The sequence below is a fragment of the Emydura macquarii genome, unplaced genomic scaffold (assembly GCF_026122565.2).
Source record: "Emydura macquarii macquarii isolate MOO-44397 ecotype Brisbane River unplaced genomic scaffold, CSIRO-AGI_Emac_v2 contig_306, whole genome shotgun sequence".
Lineage (NCBI taxonomy): Eukaryota > Metazoa > Chordata > Testudines > Chelidae > Emydura > Emydura macquarii.
Genome location: NW_027130443.1, coordinates 15,243,742 through 15,260,949, shown reverse-complemented (window position 1 = coordinate 15,260,949; position 17,208 = coordinate 15,243,742). Strand labels below are relative to the sequence as shown.

Below are 17,208 nucleotides of genomic sequence, written 5' to 3'. Positions count from 1 at the left end.
AGTACCAGTGCAGTTAGCTAGACCCCCATGGCAATCTGCTTGCCTACATTTAATAGAAAAAGCTCTTTCCATCACTATTATTTGTAAAAACACACATCCTAACAGCCATATACTGGAGCTGTGTTCTCTATAGTCTAATGCATTTCATTAATAAAGATCAGTGAGGCACATCTCACTCCCACTAATGAAAATGACCAAATCCCACACCTTACGCTGAACTGCCAAGTGTCTGCCAACAAGAACGCCTGTCCCAATAGCGTGGTGGCAAGGTACATATATGTATATTTTGCCACTGGGGGGGTGCTGATTACCGTCTATCATGCGGACTACCCCTCCTATAGTTTCTTTATACCCCCCCCCCCCCGGCTCCAGTGGTTAGATTGTGAACTCTTTGGAAGTAAAGATTTTGTTTTTGTTGCCTGTACGTGACTAGGACTCCTCCGTACTGTCACACAAGTAAAACCACTGGCACAGAGGGGCACAAAGACACCTTTCCCCTTGAGCTAGCAGAGTTACAAAAAGTGCACTTCATTTAGGCAAGAGCGCAAGAACTTTACGTTCAGGAAAAAAAGGGTACAGCACAATAAAGTTGACTAGTTTTTCTTTTTGGCAATGGTAAGTTTTGTTTCATGGAATAGATGGACAAGAGTCTTTGGACCTCCTTTGTATCTGAGGCACAAGCTGTGTGGGACTGAAGGCCTGAATCCAGCACTGCCAGGGCATCACTTTCTTGTTGACAGAATTTTTCCACTCACACTCTGTGGTAAACAAATGAGGAATCCCTCTCCTTCAGGCTTCAGCTGCTCACACAGTGAAGTGAAATCAGCTCACTGTGTACACCACTGTGTTCTCCTTCCCTGCAAACGGAAAAAAAAATCAAGACATTTCACATCTTGTGATTTCTTGACAAACTCCTACATTCCAAACTGGTGTGTTTTTACGTGAGACACACCTACCCTCCTCCCACTTCCCCTCTAATTTTAAAATTTAGGGGAAATAGCTAACTCTGCATCCACCTACCCCACATTTAAGCGAGCACTGAATTTAGTACTAGTGAAAGACACTACAACCCCCAGCCCTGGAACATGAAGCCCACAAAACAGCACAGGAAGCAGCTTCTTCACTTACACAATTCATTCATGAACTGGAGGGGTCATCTGCAGAACAATACAGGTAATTTAGACTATTACTAATTCAAATAATTGGCCTTCCACCTAATATTGTCAGTAAAGATGCCAACTGGGACCCTTGTTTAAAAGTGTGCTAGAATTAGACCAGCTAATTTCATAATTATCTCATGGGTGTTCACTCAAAATTCATGCATACCAGATTTGGACCAGCAACAGTAGCAAGAATGGCATAGAGAGACTGTCAGTCCTCCAAGCTAGCCACTCTTGATCATCAATTTTAACCGTAAGTGCTTTAGACACATGTATTCTAAATCTCTCCATAATACTTAAATTTGCAGGTAGGAATAGTTAAGATTTATTGCTTTGGTACTAGGCATAATTCCTTTCATAAGGAGCTCACCTCATAATTGAGAGAAACAGTTTTTTTAAAAAATTAGATTTGCACTGACACTGGTAGAGGCATGATTAACACATTATTCCTACGCAGGTAACGACTTTCCTGACAAGTTTGAGGTAGTAGCATTAGTAAAACACTGTCTAGCAAGAGTAAATGTTATATCTGGCTCTTCCCTCAGTGCATTGAGCACAAAAGGAAAGTACTATTACTAACAGCCTGCAGTAGGCAGGGAACCTCCTCTCCTTAACACTTCACATAACTGTTACAATGCAGCAGCAGATGGTGTGTTTACGCCACTGCTTCCATACAGTCGTCCTCCTAGGGAGGGGAGTTGCTATTCCATATTACCACCAGTACTGATAAAGTCCCATATCCTACTCTCCACCAGCATGAGTCACAGTATGCTTGTTAAAAAGAGACAGCCATTTAAGGAAAATGATTGTTGAGTGTTTGAGCAGCATCACATAAAGTGTTTTTAGTAATACAGATTGTTAGACACTTGGAATGGTTCCTGAATGGGTAAATATCAATTGTTTGTACACCTTATTTCTTCTGTGCCTCCTTTAAAAAATAAAGGAATTTATGTAATATCTCAGCACACCCAATATGTAGGAATGGGGCCGTATCAGAACATAGATTCACATGGGAGCCTTTCCATGCCACTATGGAAGATGATATCTGTTCTGCTCGTTAGATTGTAGCTTTAGAGCAAGGACAGTGCATTTTGGAAAAGCGCCTAGAGTATAAGCAACTGGTCAAGAAACAGTCCGTGCAAAAATATGAAGATACACAACAGGTCAACATGTACAAGGTAAACTTCATTTGAACTAGTTTACAAAATTGACAGGACCACCTTGTAAACATCTTCAACTAGAGCTGGTAAAACGACACTGTTTACACTAACAGAACATGCTGAAATATAAATGTCTTTGAATCTATTTCTCACCCTGGATAACTTCCAACTTGGTTGACCACCTAGTCCAGACCCTTGAAAACAAGTCACACAAAGATTTAAAGCCCCACAGTAATCAGTGGAAATGTCTGGTTAGCTTGTACTTTTGTGGGCAAGAACTAGGTCTGATACCTAAGAGCCTTCCCCTCCAAAATGAATGAAATTTAAGATCATCACAGTGGTTAGCCAGTCACTGGGCACTATGGCAGGTTCCTTGCAAGTGCCAGTGACAGTTTAGAGTATCACCATCCTCTACAGACCCCTTTAGAGCAGCCAGAATTTCAGAAGAAATGGAACAAACAGGGAAGAAAAAAGTGGCCAAAAATTACGTGGTAGATCAGACACCCCCCCACCACCACTCGTTTCTGAGTAGGCCTAAATTCAGAGGCCCCAAGATGGGCAAGGGTAATGACCATTCAGGGAAAGGGGAAGAGAATAGATTCTCTAGGAGCAGAAATATTTTTTTTTGGAGGGGGGGGGGGATGCACGCACGCGCAGTGCAGAGGTGGAAAGGGCGGGCTTTGTTTGTGTTAAGTTTTCTACATAAACAAGTTCAAGCATTTTCCAGGATCAGCTTTTCCCACCCACCCTTAACTCCACCCTTCCAAGACAAGATGATACTACCTTCCCCGGCTTTAAACAGCTTGGGTAGTCATTATCACTGCAGAAGGGTAAAAATGGAAGTAAACTGAAAATATACTTGGAAACATTTTTATGGTGGCTGGTTTTTCCAGCTGAGAAGCCTTTCTAATTCTGAAGTCCTAGAGAAAAGGGAACAACTAGGCAATGAGGAGAGATTTTGAAATACCTATATACATCAGGTTTCAATATTTCACACCAGCCAGGCAAATCACAGAAGCATTCAGTTTGAATGGGAAAGGTTAGATTTTAAAAGCTTTTCTCATTGTACTCCATAGAACAAGTTAATGCTCACCTGGTGAGCAACATCCATTATAAAAAGTAGACTTTATTTGAGAATTAAGAGCCCAATCCTGATCTCACTAAAATCAGTGGGACTTTTGATAGAGACCTCAGTGGAAGCAGGATCAGGTCCTAATGGTGCATCTAAATGTTACTGCAGTGGCAGTAATCTTAATAAAGATTCTTTTTAAAGCACCAGCAGGACAGAAGCCCAATATCAGATGCTGTAAAAGTAAATTGTTCCAATTGTTAATATATTAACAACAGTAGCTGGAAGTGTTTTGCCTATATTGAATATAAAAAATATTACTGAATCAGGCTGTGATCAGAGGTGAAACAGTTTACAATATTATTACATACAAAAGTTGACAGATGAGAAAGCTGAACAATTAGTTCAACTTGTGAGGTATATTAACAGTAACTGGAGGACTCTCTCCAAACCAAGCACGTTCTCCCTGGATTTAACCATAGTTAAAATTATCCAGTATGTATTACTAAATACTGCCAGCACACTTGGAAGACTAAGAAAAGTTAGATAGTACATCATATACGAGAACCACCTTTAACTGGTTTAGAAAGTAAATTAACAGGATGCAGCTTTAATCACACTGCTGCAATATGTACTTAATTTCAGCATGACTTTTTTGACCTCACCGAACTTAGAATGTAACCAGTTTAAATATAAATAATTCACAAGCTTTTTTGTGCAAATTTTTTTATTTCCACATTTATATCACAATGTGTCCACTTAAAGGACCAAATAGCAAAGTTGCTCCCTTCTGCATCCCAAGAACACAGAAGTCTAGTTACTGTACATTCACTAAGGCTCTTTGTTTTTGCAAATTGCGTTATGATGGATATCCATAAGGCAAACAATATCTAAAGGAATGGTAACAAGTATATTTCCAGCATACAAACAGGCTTCTTTTTCCCCCTCACAGTATAGTTACAAACTTGCAGCACCCTCATTACTTTTTGATTCTAGAAAAGGTGATTTTTTCTAGAAGTTTGCAGGAAGGGAAAAGGAGAAAAATTATTTGGCTGGTGGTGGCGGAAGAAAAAAAAAATGTTTTAAAAAAACCTAGTTTTTGCAGCATTTCTCAGAGACTGGATTTTAACTGAAACCAGACTAAAATATGTGGATGCCTATGGAATGTTGAGCTGAAGCCCTCTCGCCAACCTGCAGTGCAACACCTGCTGTTTAAAGCCCAATCTTTGCACCACATGACTTGAAAAGAACACAATCATGTTCAGAGATCTGGTGCAAATAAAAACTAGATTTTTTGCACATTGTCTCGGACATCTCACTGCCAAATAAACCCAAATCAAGTCAAATAAATAGATGCATATTTTTTAAAGGTAATTTCTACATTTTTATCTGTACCTGCCTGTAATAAGATTCCGGCATTCACAAAGTGCTGGAAATCATCTTCACTTCTTGGGGACTAACACTTTTTTATAGCTGGCTTGATACAGAGTTTTGAACTCAACTTATCAACCTCCGTATGCCTTCCTTTGCAATTTTGTTAGTAAACTGGTAGCAGCATTTCACAAAAGGAGAATTTAAAGGAAAGAGCTGTAAACAACCAGCTCCTTCATACCCTCTGCTTGTTGGGCCTGTTTGTCCAGGACAGGAGGCTCTCTCCATGTTAAATGGCATAGTGTCCACCATTTTTGCTAACTGCCGATGTGAGAGCATTTTAGCAAAACTGTACTCAGTCTAGGCAGACATAAGGCAGGATGTTCAATCTACCATCATCCCCATGAGGATCTAAAGATATGCACTGCGTCCAATTATACCAGTTACCCTGTGTATCATAACAGCCATTCACGCCTGGCCAGTGATGTTCACGTATTCTATTGAGGTCATCGCTTGTAACCTCTCTTGTGACTCCAGGCAAGTCTGTGGGTTTGCTGTTAGGAGCTAGAACATGAGTCTTTCTAGCTTCTCTTCTAGTGCTTTCCTCCTGCTTTAAATATTCAGACATGAAGTAGTGAGCTCCTGGGGTTTGTACTCCTGATGAAGACAGCAAGCTACTTTGTCTGTTTAAATAGGATTGAATTATTTCATTTCTAGATAACTCTTTCCAGTTCGTTTGTTCAAAAGGACTTTGCAGGTTGGGTTTTTGCTCCTGCTTGTCTGTTTCTGTCCTGTGCTGTTCAGCGAGTGCAGGGATTTCTACCTGCAAAGAATCTTTTTGTGTTAAAGGTTTTATCTGTCCTGTCATAGGGTCAAACGTGAGTTTTCTTTCTTTTAATCTCACAGGTTTCACACCCCCTTCTACGACCTGTCCATCCAAATTGACTGTATGGTCTCTGGGTCTGTACCTTTTCTTCTTCTTACTTTCTGAACCTGAAGCAGCATCATCACTGTCCATTTTTGAATTGTCAGGTGAAAAGCCAATGTGTGGCATCAGAGATTCTCCAGGGTGCAAGTTGGTTTTGCAGCTAGATGTGTGCTGAAGTGTCCCTGTTGTGTGCCTGTGCTGGCTTTCAGAAGATACCTGTTCCTGCCAGTGTTGAGATACCTCAGTTTCTGATTGCTGAGAAACCTCCAGTCTTTTTGCTAGCATTGGTGGTGTTGATGGTTGCATCAAGGATGGGGGTGGTGGTGATGGCACCTGTGCAGTATCTAGGAACTGGGACCTTTGAGATGGACTAGGAATTGAACCCTTTGGTGAATATGTGATATGCTGTCGAGCAAATGTATCATGCCTAACATTCCCAGGACTAAATGAGGAACAGCGGGGACTCTTAGGTTGATGCTGTCCTGCGGTTTCTTCTGATTTATCATGCTGCTGAAGCACTGCAGTCTTTAATAATGAGGAAGTGCTCGATGGCTTTACAAGTCCTGGAGAACTGGTGTGAGGTTTTACAGCATTTACTGGGATCTTACTGTGTTTGTCATTTTCACTATGTTCTGGCCTGCTGCTTTCAGATCCTGTGTGCAGGTTTACGTCTACAGGACTAGGAAAACTTTCAGGGCTCCCCCCAATCCCATTAGTCGGTGGGGGAGAAGAGTTTTGTAATACTTCATGAGTAGCTTTGGAAACTTTAGAAGGAGGAGGACTTTGATGCCCATCCCTATGTTCACCTTTCCTTTTCCGATTTCCGAGTTTTTCTGTTTTCGGGGAGTTTAGCTTTTGGATATCATTCCTGCTTTTCAATTCATTATTGGGCTTTGATCCAGTTACTACAGCAGGTGGCACTTCTGGTTTACAGTTGTGTGCACCACCATTTGCTGATCCTGGTGGATTTGGCAATCCTCTTGGAACTGATTCATTCTGGGTCACAGGTTCTATTAGTTTTTGCCAATTCCGTAGCAATTTCTTGGCACGTTTGGCAAGTTCCTCATTGGACGTTTTCTTTCTCACATCATTGATGAGTTTCCCTAATCTTGTTTCCTATAAAAAGTGAGAAGAGTTGTTTTACAAACATTTAATTCTGAACAAACAGATACCATCTGACTTACGTTTTAAGACACATTTTCACTTGTCAGTGCATACTTTTCTGCCATATATCACACCACAAAATTCACAAAGAATGTAGGAGATAAACAACATATTAATCCATTAGTCTTTTTGGAAGGGATTGATTCAGTTGACCCCATGCTCCATCATGTAAGGAACCTACTGTAAATGTAATTATTCATCTCTTCTCTTTCTCCGCTGGCTGAAGTGCCATGGGAGCTATCCGGGAAGGGTGGTGGGGAAGGAGTCCCTCACTCAATAGGAACCTTTTGAAAGTGAATGAGGAGCATGCTCAAGTTCTGGGAAAAGGTGTGCGCAGCCCCCAGCCAAATAAGGTGTGTATGAACAACAGGGTCATGTAGAAAGAGGGACAAGAAATCAGAGACCCTTAGAGCTGATCATCACTCTTGCCTTATTGTCACATCCTGCTCCACTCTCCAGAGTCAGATACAATTTTCCCCAAGTGCTGTGGGAAGGATTTGTGAGGCCAATTTAAATAAAGTTCTCACAATGCCCAGACATGACTTCACTCAATTTGCAAGGGAAATATTTGGGCCCTTCTTTGTTTTCTGGTTATAACCAAAATGTCCATTTGGAAACATTAGGCAAATGCCCCAGAAATCAGATTAAAAGGAAGGAATATTGACATATAAAGTTAGACCAAAGAAAGTGCAGGCTGTGAAGCGAAGCACACGCTCCTTTTGCATATTAGAGGGGATAGGACATGATGAGTTTGAAATTGACAGGAGTTTGGATGCATTTCAACCTGAGCCAACTGGAATAATCATTACAGTGGCTGGAGTAGGCAGAGTAGCACTCTGTGGTCCCACAAAATAAGATTTCCAGTGAGGAGCATACATTGGATCCCTCCTGAATACAAGTCATTTATGTTTTTCAGAGGCATGACACTACCAGTTTAAGTGCATTCATCAACAGCAACTGGTGACCTGAAGAAAAGCTCTGCGGAGCTCAAAAGTTTCTCTTTCACCGACAGAAGTTTGAATTCCCACACTTTAAATTTAAAATTAAATATTTTAGACGCCTAAATGCAAAAAAATCCTTTTTGGGTTTATGGGTCTGAAAGGGTCCAAGGAGGCTTACAAGAACCACCTGTGAAGTTGCAGTCCCACCAACAGAGGAATTGGAATTTGAAATCTGGCTGCTCCCTAAATGAGCCCTTTCGTATAACCAAATCCCACGGTGGGCATTCAGCAGAAGAATGCTTCAGAGTGAAGAGTGAAAAGTGAACTGAACAATGAATTACCCCAATGTGTATAAGTCAAAATGTTCTATAGTTATACGGTATTCTCACATGAGGGAGGGCATATTTCAAACTAATTTTATGGATGTATAAAGTGATGTTATTCATGGTATGTTACCAAAGAGGATTAGTATCTGAGCAACAGAATAACTAAGTGACCAGTCAAACTATGGAAGCAATGCTGTCTGAATCAGATAAGGAGTTAACCAGTGGCAAGTAGGGATTGCTCTGGTGCCTTATGTGAATAGAAATTGGATTGCACTCTACCCCAGTATAGTTACCCCTATGCTAGCTTATGATTCCAGAAAGACAACTCATTTCATCACATTACTGAGGTGCCGGAGGAAGCAGTAGGGGATTGATTACTATATCTTTGCCTTTAATTTGTAATTGTTTGTGATTTATCTATGTTTTTATGAAAGAGTTGGAATATATCAAAGGGGATTCAAAAGATATTGTGCAGAGGCAATCTGTTTTCATACAGAAGCATGTGTTGATTTTACATGTAAGGTGACATACCTCAAGTGCCTCTTTGGTTATGGGATATTTCTCCAAGCTGGAGATCACTTCCAGCACTGCCACCATGTTATGGATCTGCAACAAGGAAGAGAAAGTCATTTAAGGTTTCATACATGAATTTTAATTCTCAAATAATGTCATATTTAACACACATTCTATTGTATAATTATAAAAAAATTAAGCACAAAATTGCCACCAAATCTCCTGGTTTTAGGGAGCCGCCTATCTGCAGTAAGTGGGACAAGAACACTCTTCCAGCCTACTTGGAAGTTGAAGGAGCTACAACAATCTTGCTCTTAAATAAAACTAAATTCAATACATACTGTCAGAGCACATGTTGCCAGGTGCAGTGCTTGATTTCAAGTGAAAACCCATGATAGTACCTACCTATTTTCGTTTATAAAGATGTGACCTGTTTAATCTAAAGACACATTCACTATACTTTAAAATAATGTGAGATTGGCATGTGTAAAGACAAAACCACCCAGTTTCTATTTCTCCAGGTAAAACCCTGAATGAGCAAGCTTGTATTGTGTCCCAAGTGTCAGACTAATTCTGTCAGACCAACAAGGAAAGTAAATTTCAGAGCACAACGTCTTGTCTACAATGCCCAGAGTTCAAATCTAGCGTGTGTTAGCCATGATGATCAACTATCAGCACAGTACTGTGGGAAAGAAGCCAGGACCCAAACCACAGACAGCTTGACATTTGGGTTAGATCATTTCATTGTGTATAATCAATGGCAGTGGCATCAATTAAATGTTAAATTTAAGCTTGTTCAAGCCATTAATGTACTGTACTTTAGAGAATCACTGAAATTGCTCAGGTGGGTGGCATGTAATAAATGCTCACACATTGGACTGGACTGGCCCAATGTTTTATATCATTCTTGAAAAAAGTCTGCTGTAAAGCCAGAGTGGTGAAAGCTATGTTCTTGATCGACAAATACAATACCACCATATGCGACAATAGGGGTTAAACCCTGAAATTCGTCTGTCCCTGGATCCGAAATTCAATGAAAATGAAATTTGTTTTACAATATTTTCTTTCCTCCTACAAAGCCATAGATTTAAGGGTTTCATTAAAATAGGGAGCTTAACCTGCAGTTGAGCATTACTACTACTCAAGTGTTATGCAGCGTGTTCAGTGCTGTACAACAGTGTTTCTCAACCTTTTAAGTAGCAAGTACCCCCTAACTTCTGAAAATTTTAATAAGTACCCCAACACTCAATTTTCCACTCTGAGAAATACAACCTTTTTCCCCTTTACTGCTGGACGACTGTATTTCTTGTAAAGCAGGAGAGTTCTGAGTTCTGCAGTGCTGTGGCAGATCACAAAACCCTCTGCTGTTTCTCCCCTCTTTCCTCCTCCCCTTCCTCCATACAGGAGCAAAGGACAACGCAAGCCAATCACTATGGCCTGATGGCAGGGTCACGTGGTGTTATCCTCACACAGGCGGGAACTTGTGAGGTATGAGCAGGCAGTAGCGGCCCACTAGAGTGGATAGCAGCACTCCCCATGGCCATCCCTAGGGGGGTGCAGGCCTGGGGCAAATCACACTGTGTGGGCCCCTCTTAAGATTTTTATACTGGTAAAATCTGGGGCTGTCATAGCTGCTCAGCTAGAGCAGTGAAATTGACAAGCAAACCTGTGGGTAGAGTCCAATTCCAGGATTGGGCAAGCCACTAAGTTCTCCGTCTGGCTTTCTGGGCACTGGGCTTTGAGCCGGGGAGGGGAGATGCCACCTGGGCAAACTGCAGGTGGCTGCCGTCTGGCTGCCAGCCTGGGAGGTGCACAACTGTCACCCAATCTGAGCTGGGGCAGAGGAGACTTCCACGCAGGCTGGGACTCAGGGATGTGGGCAGGCAGCAGGCAGCTGCTGCCCATCTTCAAGCTAGGGCACGGGAGGCTGTCTCTTGCTTCAGAGCCAGGGCACAGGTGGCAGCCACCCAGCTACAAGCCCCGATCGCAGGGTGCAGGAGGCTGCTGCTGGGCTCCCACCTGGGAGCTGGGACCGGGTGGGATGTGGGCAGCTGCCACCCAAGCCGGCGGCATCCCAACTAGGAGGTGGGACCGGGTGGGAAGCCGGCAGCTGCTGCCTGCCTTCCCTAGAAGCTGGCGGCTGCCGCCTGCCTTCCTTCACTGGGTTTTTTGCCATATACCCCCTACCTGTGTCTCACGTGCCCCCAGGGTACCACAGGTTGAGAAACTATGCTGTGCAAGACAGGAAGAGAAAAAAATCCCTGTTTCAAGGAGTTTATAACAAACTGAAAAAACAAGACAAATATAACAGGGGATGCCCCAGAGGATTGATCAATTTGTGCTCAGATAGGTGGCTTAGCACTTAAAGGAGCCTGCTCCAAAGGCTAAAACCACATGCATTCTGCTTACAGTTTACTACACAGAGAACACTAGAAGCCTCACAAAAAGAATTCCAGTTTGAAACCAGTCTCATGCAGAGAAGAGAACAACAAAACCAATATTAATGGTGCTTATGGACAGTGCAGCACATGTCTAACCTGAACTGTGGGATTAATGGACAGGGCCAGTCTTAAACATAATAGGCCTGATCCAGAACCATCTGCAGTTCATGGAGTCTATTGATTTCAGGGAAGTCTGACTTCGCCCAAGCAGAGCAAGCAACCACTTTGGATCCTCCATCCCACTATAGCACTACATCTCATGGGCTGATCCCATCTATCTCTTCATCAATAAGGCTGTGTATAGGGAGAGTGCAGAGGAGTCTGCTTGCTGCTAGACTCCCCCCACAGCATCTCTGAATGAAAGATGAAGGGAACTAGGCCTGATTTCCTCCCCTTCCAGAAACACAGGACTCCATAAATTGTAATGCTGGCCCGGTCACTCATAGAAGTTTCAGAGAAAGCCAGTCAAGGCTACCGTATTGTTACTTTTCCTGCTGTCTAGACAAGAAACTCACAAACCACAGCCCATTGAGCACATGTTGATCTGGAAAGCTGTTTGGTCACATGGTGCTGCCTCTCCTTGTTTCCAGCTGAGAAAATCGTAACAGCTAGGAGAAGTAAAATGAAGAGCAAAAGAAGTCTTGAATTAATCAGATTGAAAAGTACAAATAAATACATACAGGAAAAGTTATGATAGAAAGGTAAGAAATTAATGTTGCCACAGAGATATTGTGCAATTAAATGGGAGTTAAGCTAGGACCCAAAAAATCTGAGTATTAAAGTGTTATCGCCATTATGAAAGAGCTTGAGAATCCCTGGTTTAGAGACTTTTCTATCATCAAAAGTGGAAACATAAGCTAAAAGTAATTTTTAAGGGTCCCTTCACTGAAGGCATTAGTTATACCAGAGATCTACCTCTGTAAAACAGCCACTTCTCCAGTGTGCTTCCTGAATTAATTTTCAATGAACAATATTTTGAGAAAAATCTATGGAACAGGGACTCATTTTCACAGAGGAATAGATCCTGAGCAAAGTCCAGAAACATCAATATAAACCGTAGTAAGAGTTTAAAACCAAAAAGAGAAGGAAGAAACACTATGCCCATTAGGTGTCCTCCAATTGTCACGGCAAATAACAAATCTCTGCTTTATGAGCTCTAAACTCAGTCTCAAATACTTGATATTCTCAGCAGCAAAAACTCCAAAGCTATGCTACCTCACGTATAGGACAGGAAAGAGTAACTCACATTAACACGGTGGGTGTCCTGTTTTCAAATGGGCCTCAGTGCAACCTTCCATATGCAGCTTTATGCACATATGTCACATGTGCGCACAGAAGAATTTGTGGACACACTTAGCATAAGTGAGATTGAAATGCTCAGGTAACAGTGTTCACAAATGAACCACGATACCAATGATATACTTGAGATACCTCAATGATATTTTCATCCTCTGGATAGACTATCTGAACTTCTTCAGATTTCTACCACAACTTCAACAGCCACCATTAAACTCTCTCTAGAACATTCCCACATTAGCATCATCTTCCTGGAACCACAATTAGCTTCAGCTATGGAACTCTACAAAAAACTTACACAAGAAGCCTATGGATCACCACAACTATCTTCACAGAGCCAGTAACCACCCCAAACACACCAAGAAAGCTGTTATCTACAGCCAAGCACTCAGACACCACAGACTATGCTCCGAGGAGAAAGTCTCGGATATACACCTTAACACACTGCCAGGTGGACATTCAGAGAGTTAATGGCAAGACCTGATGCCTTCAAAAATAGACGGTAGTCCAGAAGGAGGGGGATCCCCACTGATTCCAGCAAAACTCCCTTTTGTTGGGACCAGGAGGCGAAGCATTTCTACTTAGCCCAGTAACAGTGTCTAGTGCAGGGGTGTCAAACATACGGCCTCGGCCGCCGAAATTAAGTAGCGGAGCCGCCGAAAGTCTGCATTGCCACTTTAAGAGATTTGTGGGGCCAGCGTCTTAAAGCGGCAATACTTTTCGCTCCAGAAATGTGCTGCCGAAAAGGAGAACTCCTCCTCAGTTTTTCGGCGGCGGGTATCCCTCCTGGAAATCTCTTAAAGTGGCAATGTCAGTGTCCCCACAGCGAAAGGGCAGCGCTGAAAGCTATTGATGCTGCGCCGCCGAAAATGGGCAGAGGTCCTGAAATATTCGGCGGAGAGCATTGTATGGCCCCTTGAAAGCAGAGGTTTTGTGATTCCGGCCCGTCACTTTGAGTGAGTTTGACACCCCTGGTCTAGTGGTTCCATCCTGCTTCTGGAAACGATTTTCTTCAGCCATGCAAGACAAGTCCCTTCTAAAGCTGATGCCCATCCAAATACCATGCTCTGAGGTGGAGCACCTGTGGATTGGGATGTCTGATCTCACCGTTGCACTGTGTCAGCAGGTCAGGGAAGGTGGGGATAGGAATTGATGGACGGATTGACATATGAAGGACATTGGGCAGAATTGTCTGGGCCATGACCATTGCTCTGTCTTATCTTGTGGCGTAGTCAAGGTAGGAGCGGTAGAAGAGAGAAGGCATAGTTGATTTGGTTGATCTGGTCTGAGTAGGAAAGCGTCGCCCTGAGAGTGGTGGCTGAGATCTCCACTGAAGCAGTACATGAAGCATTAGCGATTTATATGGGAGGCAAAGAGTTCTGTGGTCAGAATCCCCCATCAGGTGAAGAGGTTAACTACTGAACTGAGGAGTTCCCACTTGTGGTCGGTTGATGGCAAAATGTCTGCTAAGCAAGTCTGCAAGTACATTCTGTGTCTCCAGAAGGTAGGCTGTGGACAGGAAAATCTGGTGAGTGATGCACCAATTCCAGAGATTGACTGTGTCTGCGCATAGCATGGTGAATCTTGTACTACGCTGCTTGTTGATGTAGTTAACAGTGGTGGTGTTGTCTGACCTGATGAGAACATGATGGGAACAGATGAATTGGAGAAAGGATTGACATACATTTATTACAGCTCTGAATTCCAAGATCTTGATGTGCACCCTGGATTCTTGAGGTGACCACATTCCTTATGTCATGTAATGTTCCATGTGGCTCCCCTGCCTATGAGGGATGCATCTATGATGAACATTTTGTCTGGGGAGGAGAGAAACCCCTATGCATATGCAACGTGGGTCTGTCCACCACTGAAGGGATGAGAATATCCTGGCAGTGACTGTCAGCATAATGTCCATGGCATGATATTTTGGCAAGTAAACTGTCTGGAGCACATCTGGAGGCAGCAAAAGTGGAGTCAAGCAAAGGCGGTCACATATGTACATGAAGCCATGTGGCTAATGAGGGATAGGCAATTCCTGACCAGTACATGAGGATTGTTGACAATGTGAGTAATGATCTTTCACATTGTCTGAAACCTCTCCCTTGGTAGGTAGGTCCATGCTGTGACTGAATTGACTGTGGTCCCTATAAAGTCCAGGGATTGTGAGGAGTCTAGGATCTATTTCTCGACAATGATGCTGACTCTGAGTGAGGAAAGAAGATCAATTAACAGATCGCTTGAAAGCTGATGCCTGGACCTTGCATCCAGAACCCAGTCATTGAGATATGGAAACACCAGGACCCCATATGATGCTCTATGATTAAAGATGACTACCGTATTTCCCCATGTATAAGACGCTCCCATGTATAAGACGCACCTTAATTTTGGGGCCCGAGATTTGAAAATAAATGTATTACGGTACATCACCGGTAAGTACCACTGTATAAGACGCACCCAGTTTTTAGACCCCAAATTTTTCAAAAAAAGGTGCATCTTATACATGGGGAAATACGGTATATCACTCATCTTACCACTGTTATACAATTGCAACAAATTTTGTACAAAGTATGTCATAGAAGGTATCAAAGGAAAAGTTATGATTTGCTAAGTATGATTATCTTGTTTATATTCATGTGTAATCTTTTTTATCTGAAGTTATTAATACTGGCTATGTACTTGTTTCTTAAACAGGTTTGTTCCTGGGTGTCACCCCCTAGATGGAATTTACATTAGGGCTAGACAGCTATGTATTGATGGCCCATCAAGGACACGCCAATCTCACAATGAACTGCTGAAGAAACTCATCCCGTCCAGATAGCTCTTCCTGCAGATGCTTCAGACAGCAAGGCACCAATGGCTGCCCCTATGATTCAGGAAACCAAGTAAGGATATGTGATAAGGACATGTGACCCTGGACTCCATGTTGGGGCAGTAATTTTCCATGCACCTGGGTTGTGGGCTTTGTTTGGGTCAGTAAATTTCCAGACACATAGCAGAGGATATAAGAGACTTCTGAGACACCTCCATTTTGCCTCTTTCCTACTGTAATTCTCAGGACAATGGATTTATAGCTATAAGGAGCATCTTTAAGTATGGACTAAGGACCGTCCAATCTTTTGGAAGTTACCAGAGAGACTTTACAAGCCAGCAATCGATTCCATCACTGCAAAGTCCTTATATCAGGTTTGTAGCAATCATTTGTATGTATATAATCTAATAACCATTTATAACTCTCTCCTTGTCTTTTCTTAATAAATCTTTAGTTAGTTTACTAAGGACTGGCTGACAGCGTGATATTTGGGTAAGATCTGAGATTCATAGAGACCTGGATGTGTCTGACCCTTTAGGATTAGAAAGGACCTCACATATAGTGAAATGGGTTTTCAATAACCTCTCACTATATTAAATGGGGTTGCCTGGATGAGATGAGAGCCAAAAGGCTGGGATGCCTAAAGGGGACAGTGTCTGACTTCTTATTAACCCGTGTGGTGACACAGAAGTTCTTTGTTACTGGTTTGGTGACAGTGTCTTGGGTGTGGCCAGAACAAGATGCAAAAACTGTAGACATATCTCCACTGCTACGATAGTCAACACTCCCCCCAACACACCTTTCAAGATTCAAAAGTCTTACACATGCTTATCACAATATGTGGTATCCCTCATCCAGTTAACTAAATGCCCCAACGACAATGTGGGTGGAATGAGACAATTATTACTCTCTCGAATGAACTTCACACAGAAAAGTAAGAAATGACAAAAACACCATATCACCTGGGGATGAACACTTTTCATAAAGCAATCACTCTATGTATGAGCTCTCTGTCCCCATCCTCAAAGGAAACCTTCACAACACCTTCAAAAGATGAGCCTGAGAGTTTAAATTCAGATCTTTACTAGACAGTCAAAACCAGGGACTGAACTGAACAGAGAACCTGGATTTACAGTTTATTACAACAATCTATAACCCACTAACTGCCACCCACCCACCCACACAAATGACTAGAGAAGTGTCAATGGGCTACTTTCCCTTGAATAATCCCTTGAAACGTGTGAACTACTTATGCCAGAGGTCTTCAATCTGTGGGGCAGAGGAATGTCCAAGGGGGTGCGGCCAGGCCAGACCTGTCCCCAATGGGGGGTGGAGAGAATGCATCACCCAGCCACATTTTGCTCTGCCCCGAGCTCTACTCCCCACTGGCCACGCCTGCAGCACCCAGCCCCTGCCTTGGCACCTGGCTCCCCAGCCACCTGAGTCCCCAGGGACAGCCTCAGCCCCTGGCCCCAATCTCCACCCCCCCACCCATGGCCCAGCTTCCAGCCACAGCCCCCACCCAACCATGGCCCCACTCTCAGCTGCAGCTGGGGAGTGCGGGGGTCAAAAGTTTAAGGACCATTGACTTATGCTAAACAATCGGTTCCACTTTGTATTTCGTTAGGACACTTGAGTACATTTCCCTGAACTGAAGAAAAGCTCTGTAGAAGCTCCTAAGCTTGTCTCTCTCATGAACTGAAATTAGCCCAATAAAAACAGTATTACCTCATCCACTTTGTCTCTCTAGTGTTCATAAACTGAACACAGGCCGCATTTAACATTTAGACCTGGTCTACACTAGAGAGTTTTGTCGACAAAAGTCACCTTTTCTCGACAAAACTATCCTGCTGTAACACTGCAATGACCCTTTGGTTGACAAAACTGCCGTTTTGTCGACAAAATAGAACCGCTTTGACGAGAGGCTTTTTGCAACAAACTTTTAGCGACAAATTGTCAGCGTAGACACTGCTGTATGTTTCTGTCGCAGTAAACAGCCTCTGGAAATGTCCCACAATGCCAGTTCTAAC

The 17,208-nt window shown here is 42.8% G+C and overlaps 1 protein-coding gene across 6 annotated transcripts in view; it reads right to left on the bottom strand.

Annotated features, from left to right (window-relative positions):
* Positions 1-248: 248 nt before the first annotated feature.
* The window catches only part of MED26 (mediator complex subunit 26), a 42,314-nt gene continuing 25,354 nt past the window's right edge, over positions 249-17,208 (bottom strand). For 2 of the 6 annotated variants that reach the window (XM_067561422.1, XM_067561444.1), the window contains exons 2-3: positions 8,651-8,725; positions 4,099-6,804 (exon numbers count right to left, since the gene is read on the bottom strand). In XM_067561422.1, coding sequence (XP_067417523.1) covers positions 5,116-6,804; positions 8,651-8,725 — 1,764 coding nt within the window. In that variant the 3' untranslated portion in view covers positions 4,099-5,115. Of the gene's footprint in view, positions 858-4,098; positions 6,805-8,650; positions 8,726-17,208 lie in introns of those variants that run through there. The other 4 variants (XR_010922226.1, XR_010922227.1, XR_010922228.1 and 1 more) reach the window with 4 other exon arrangements.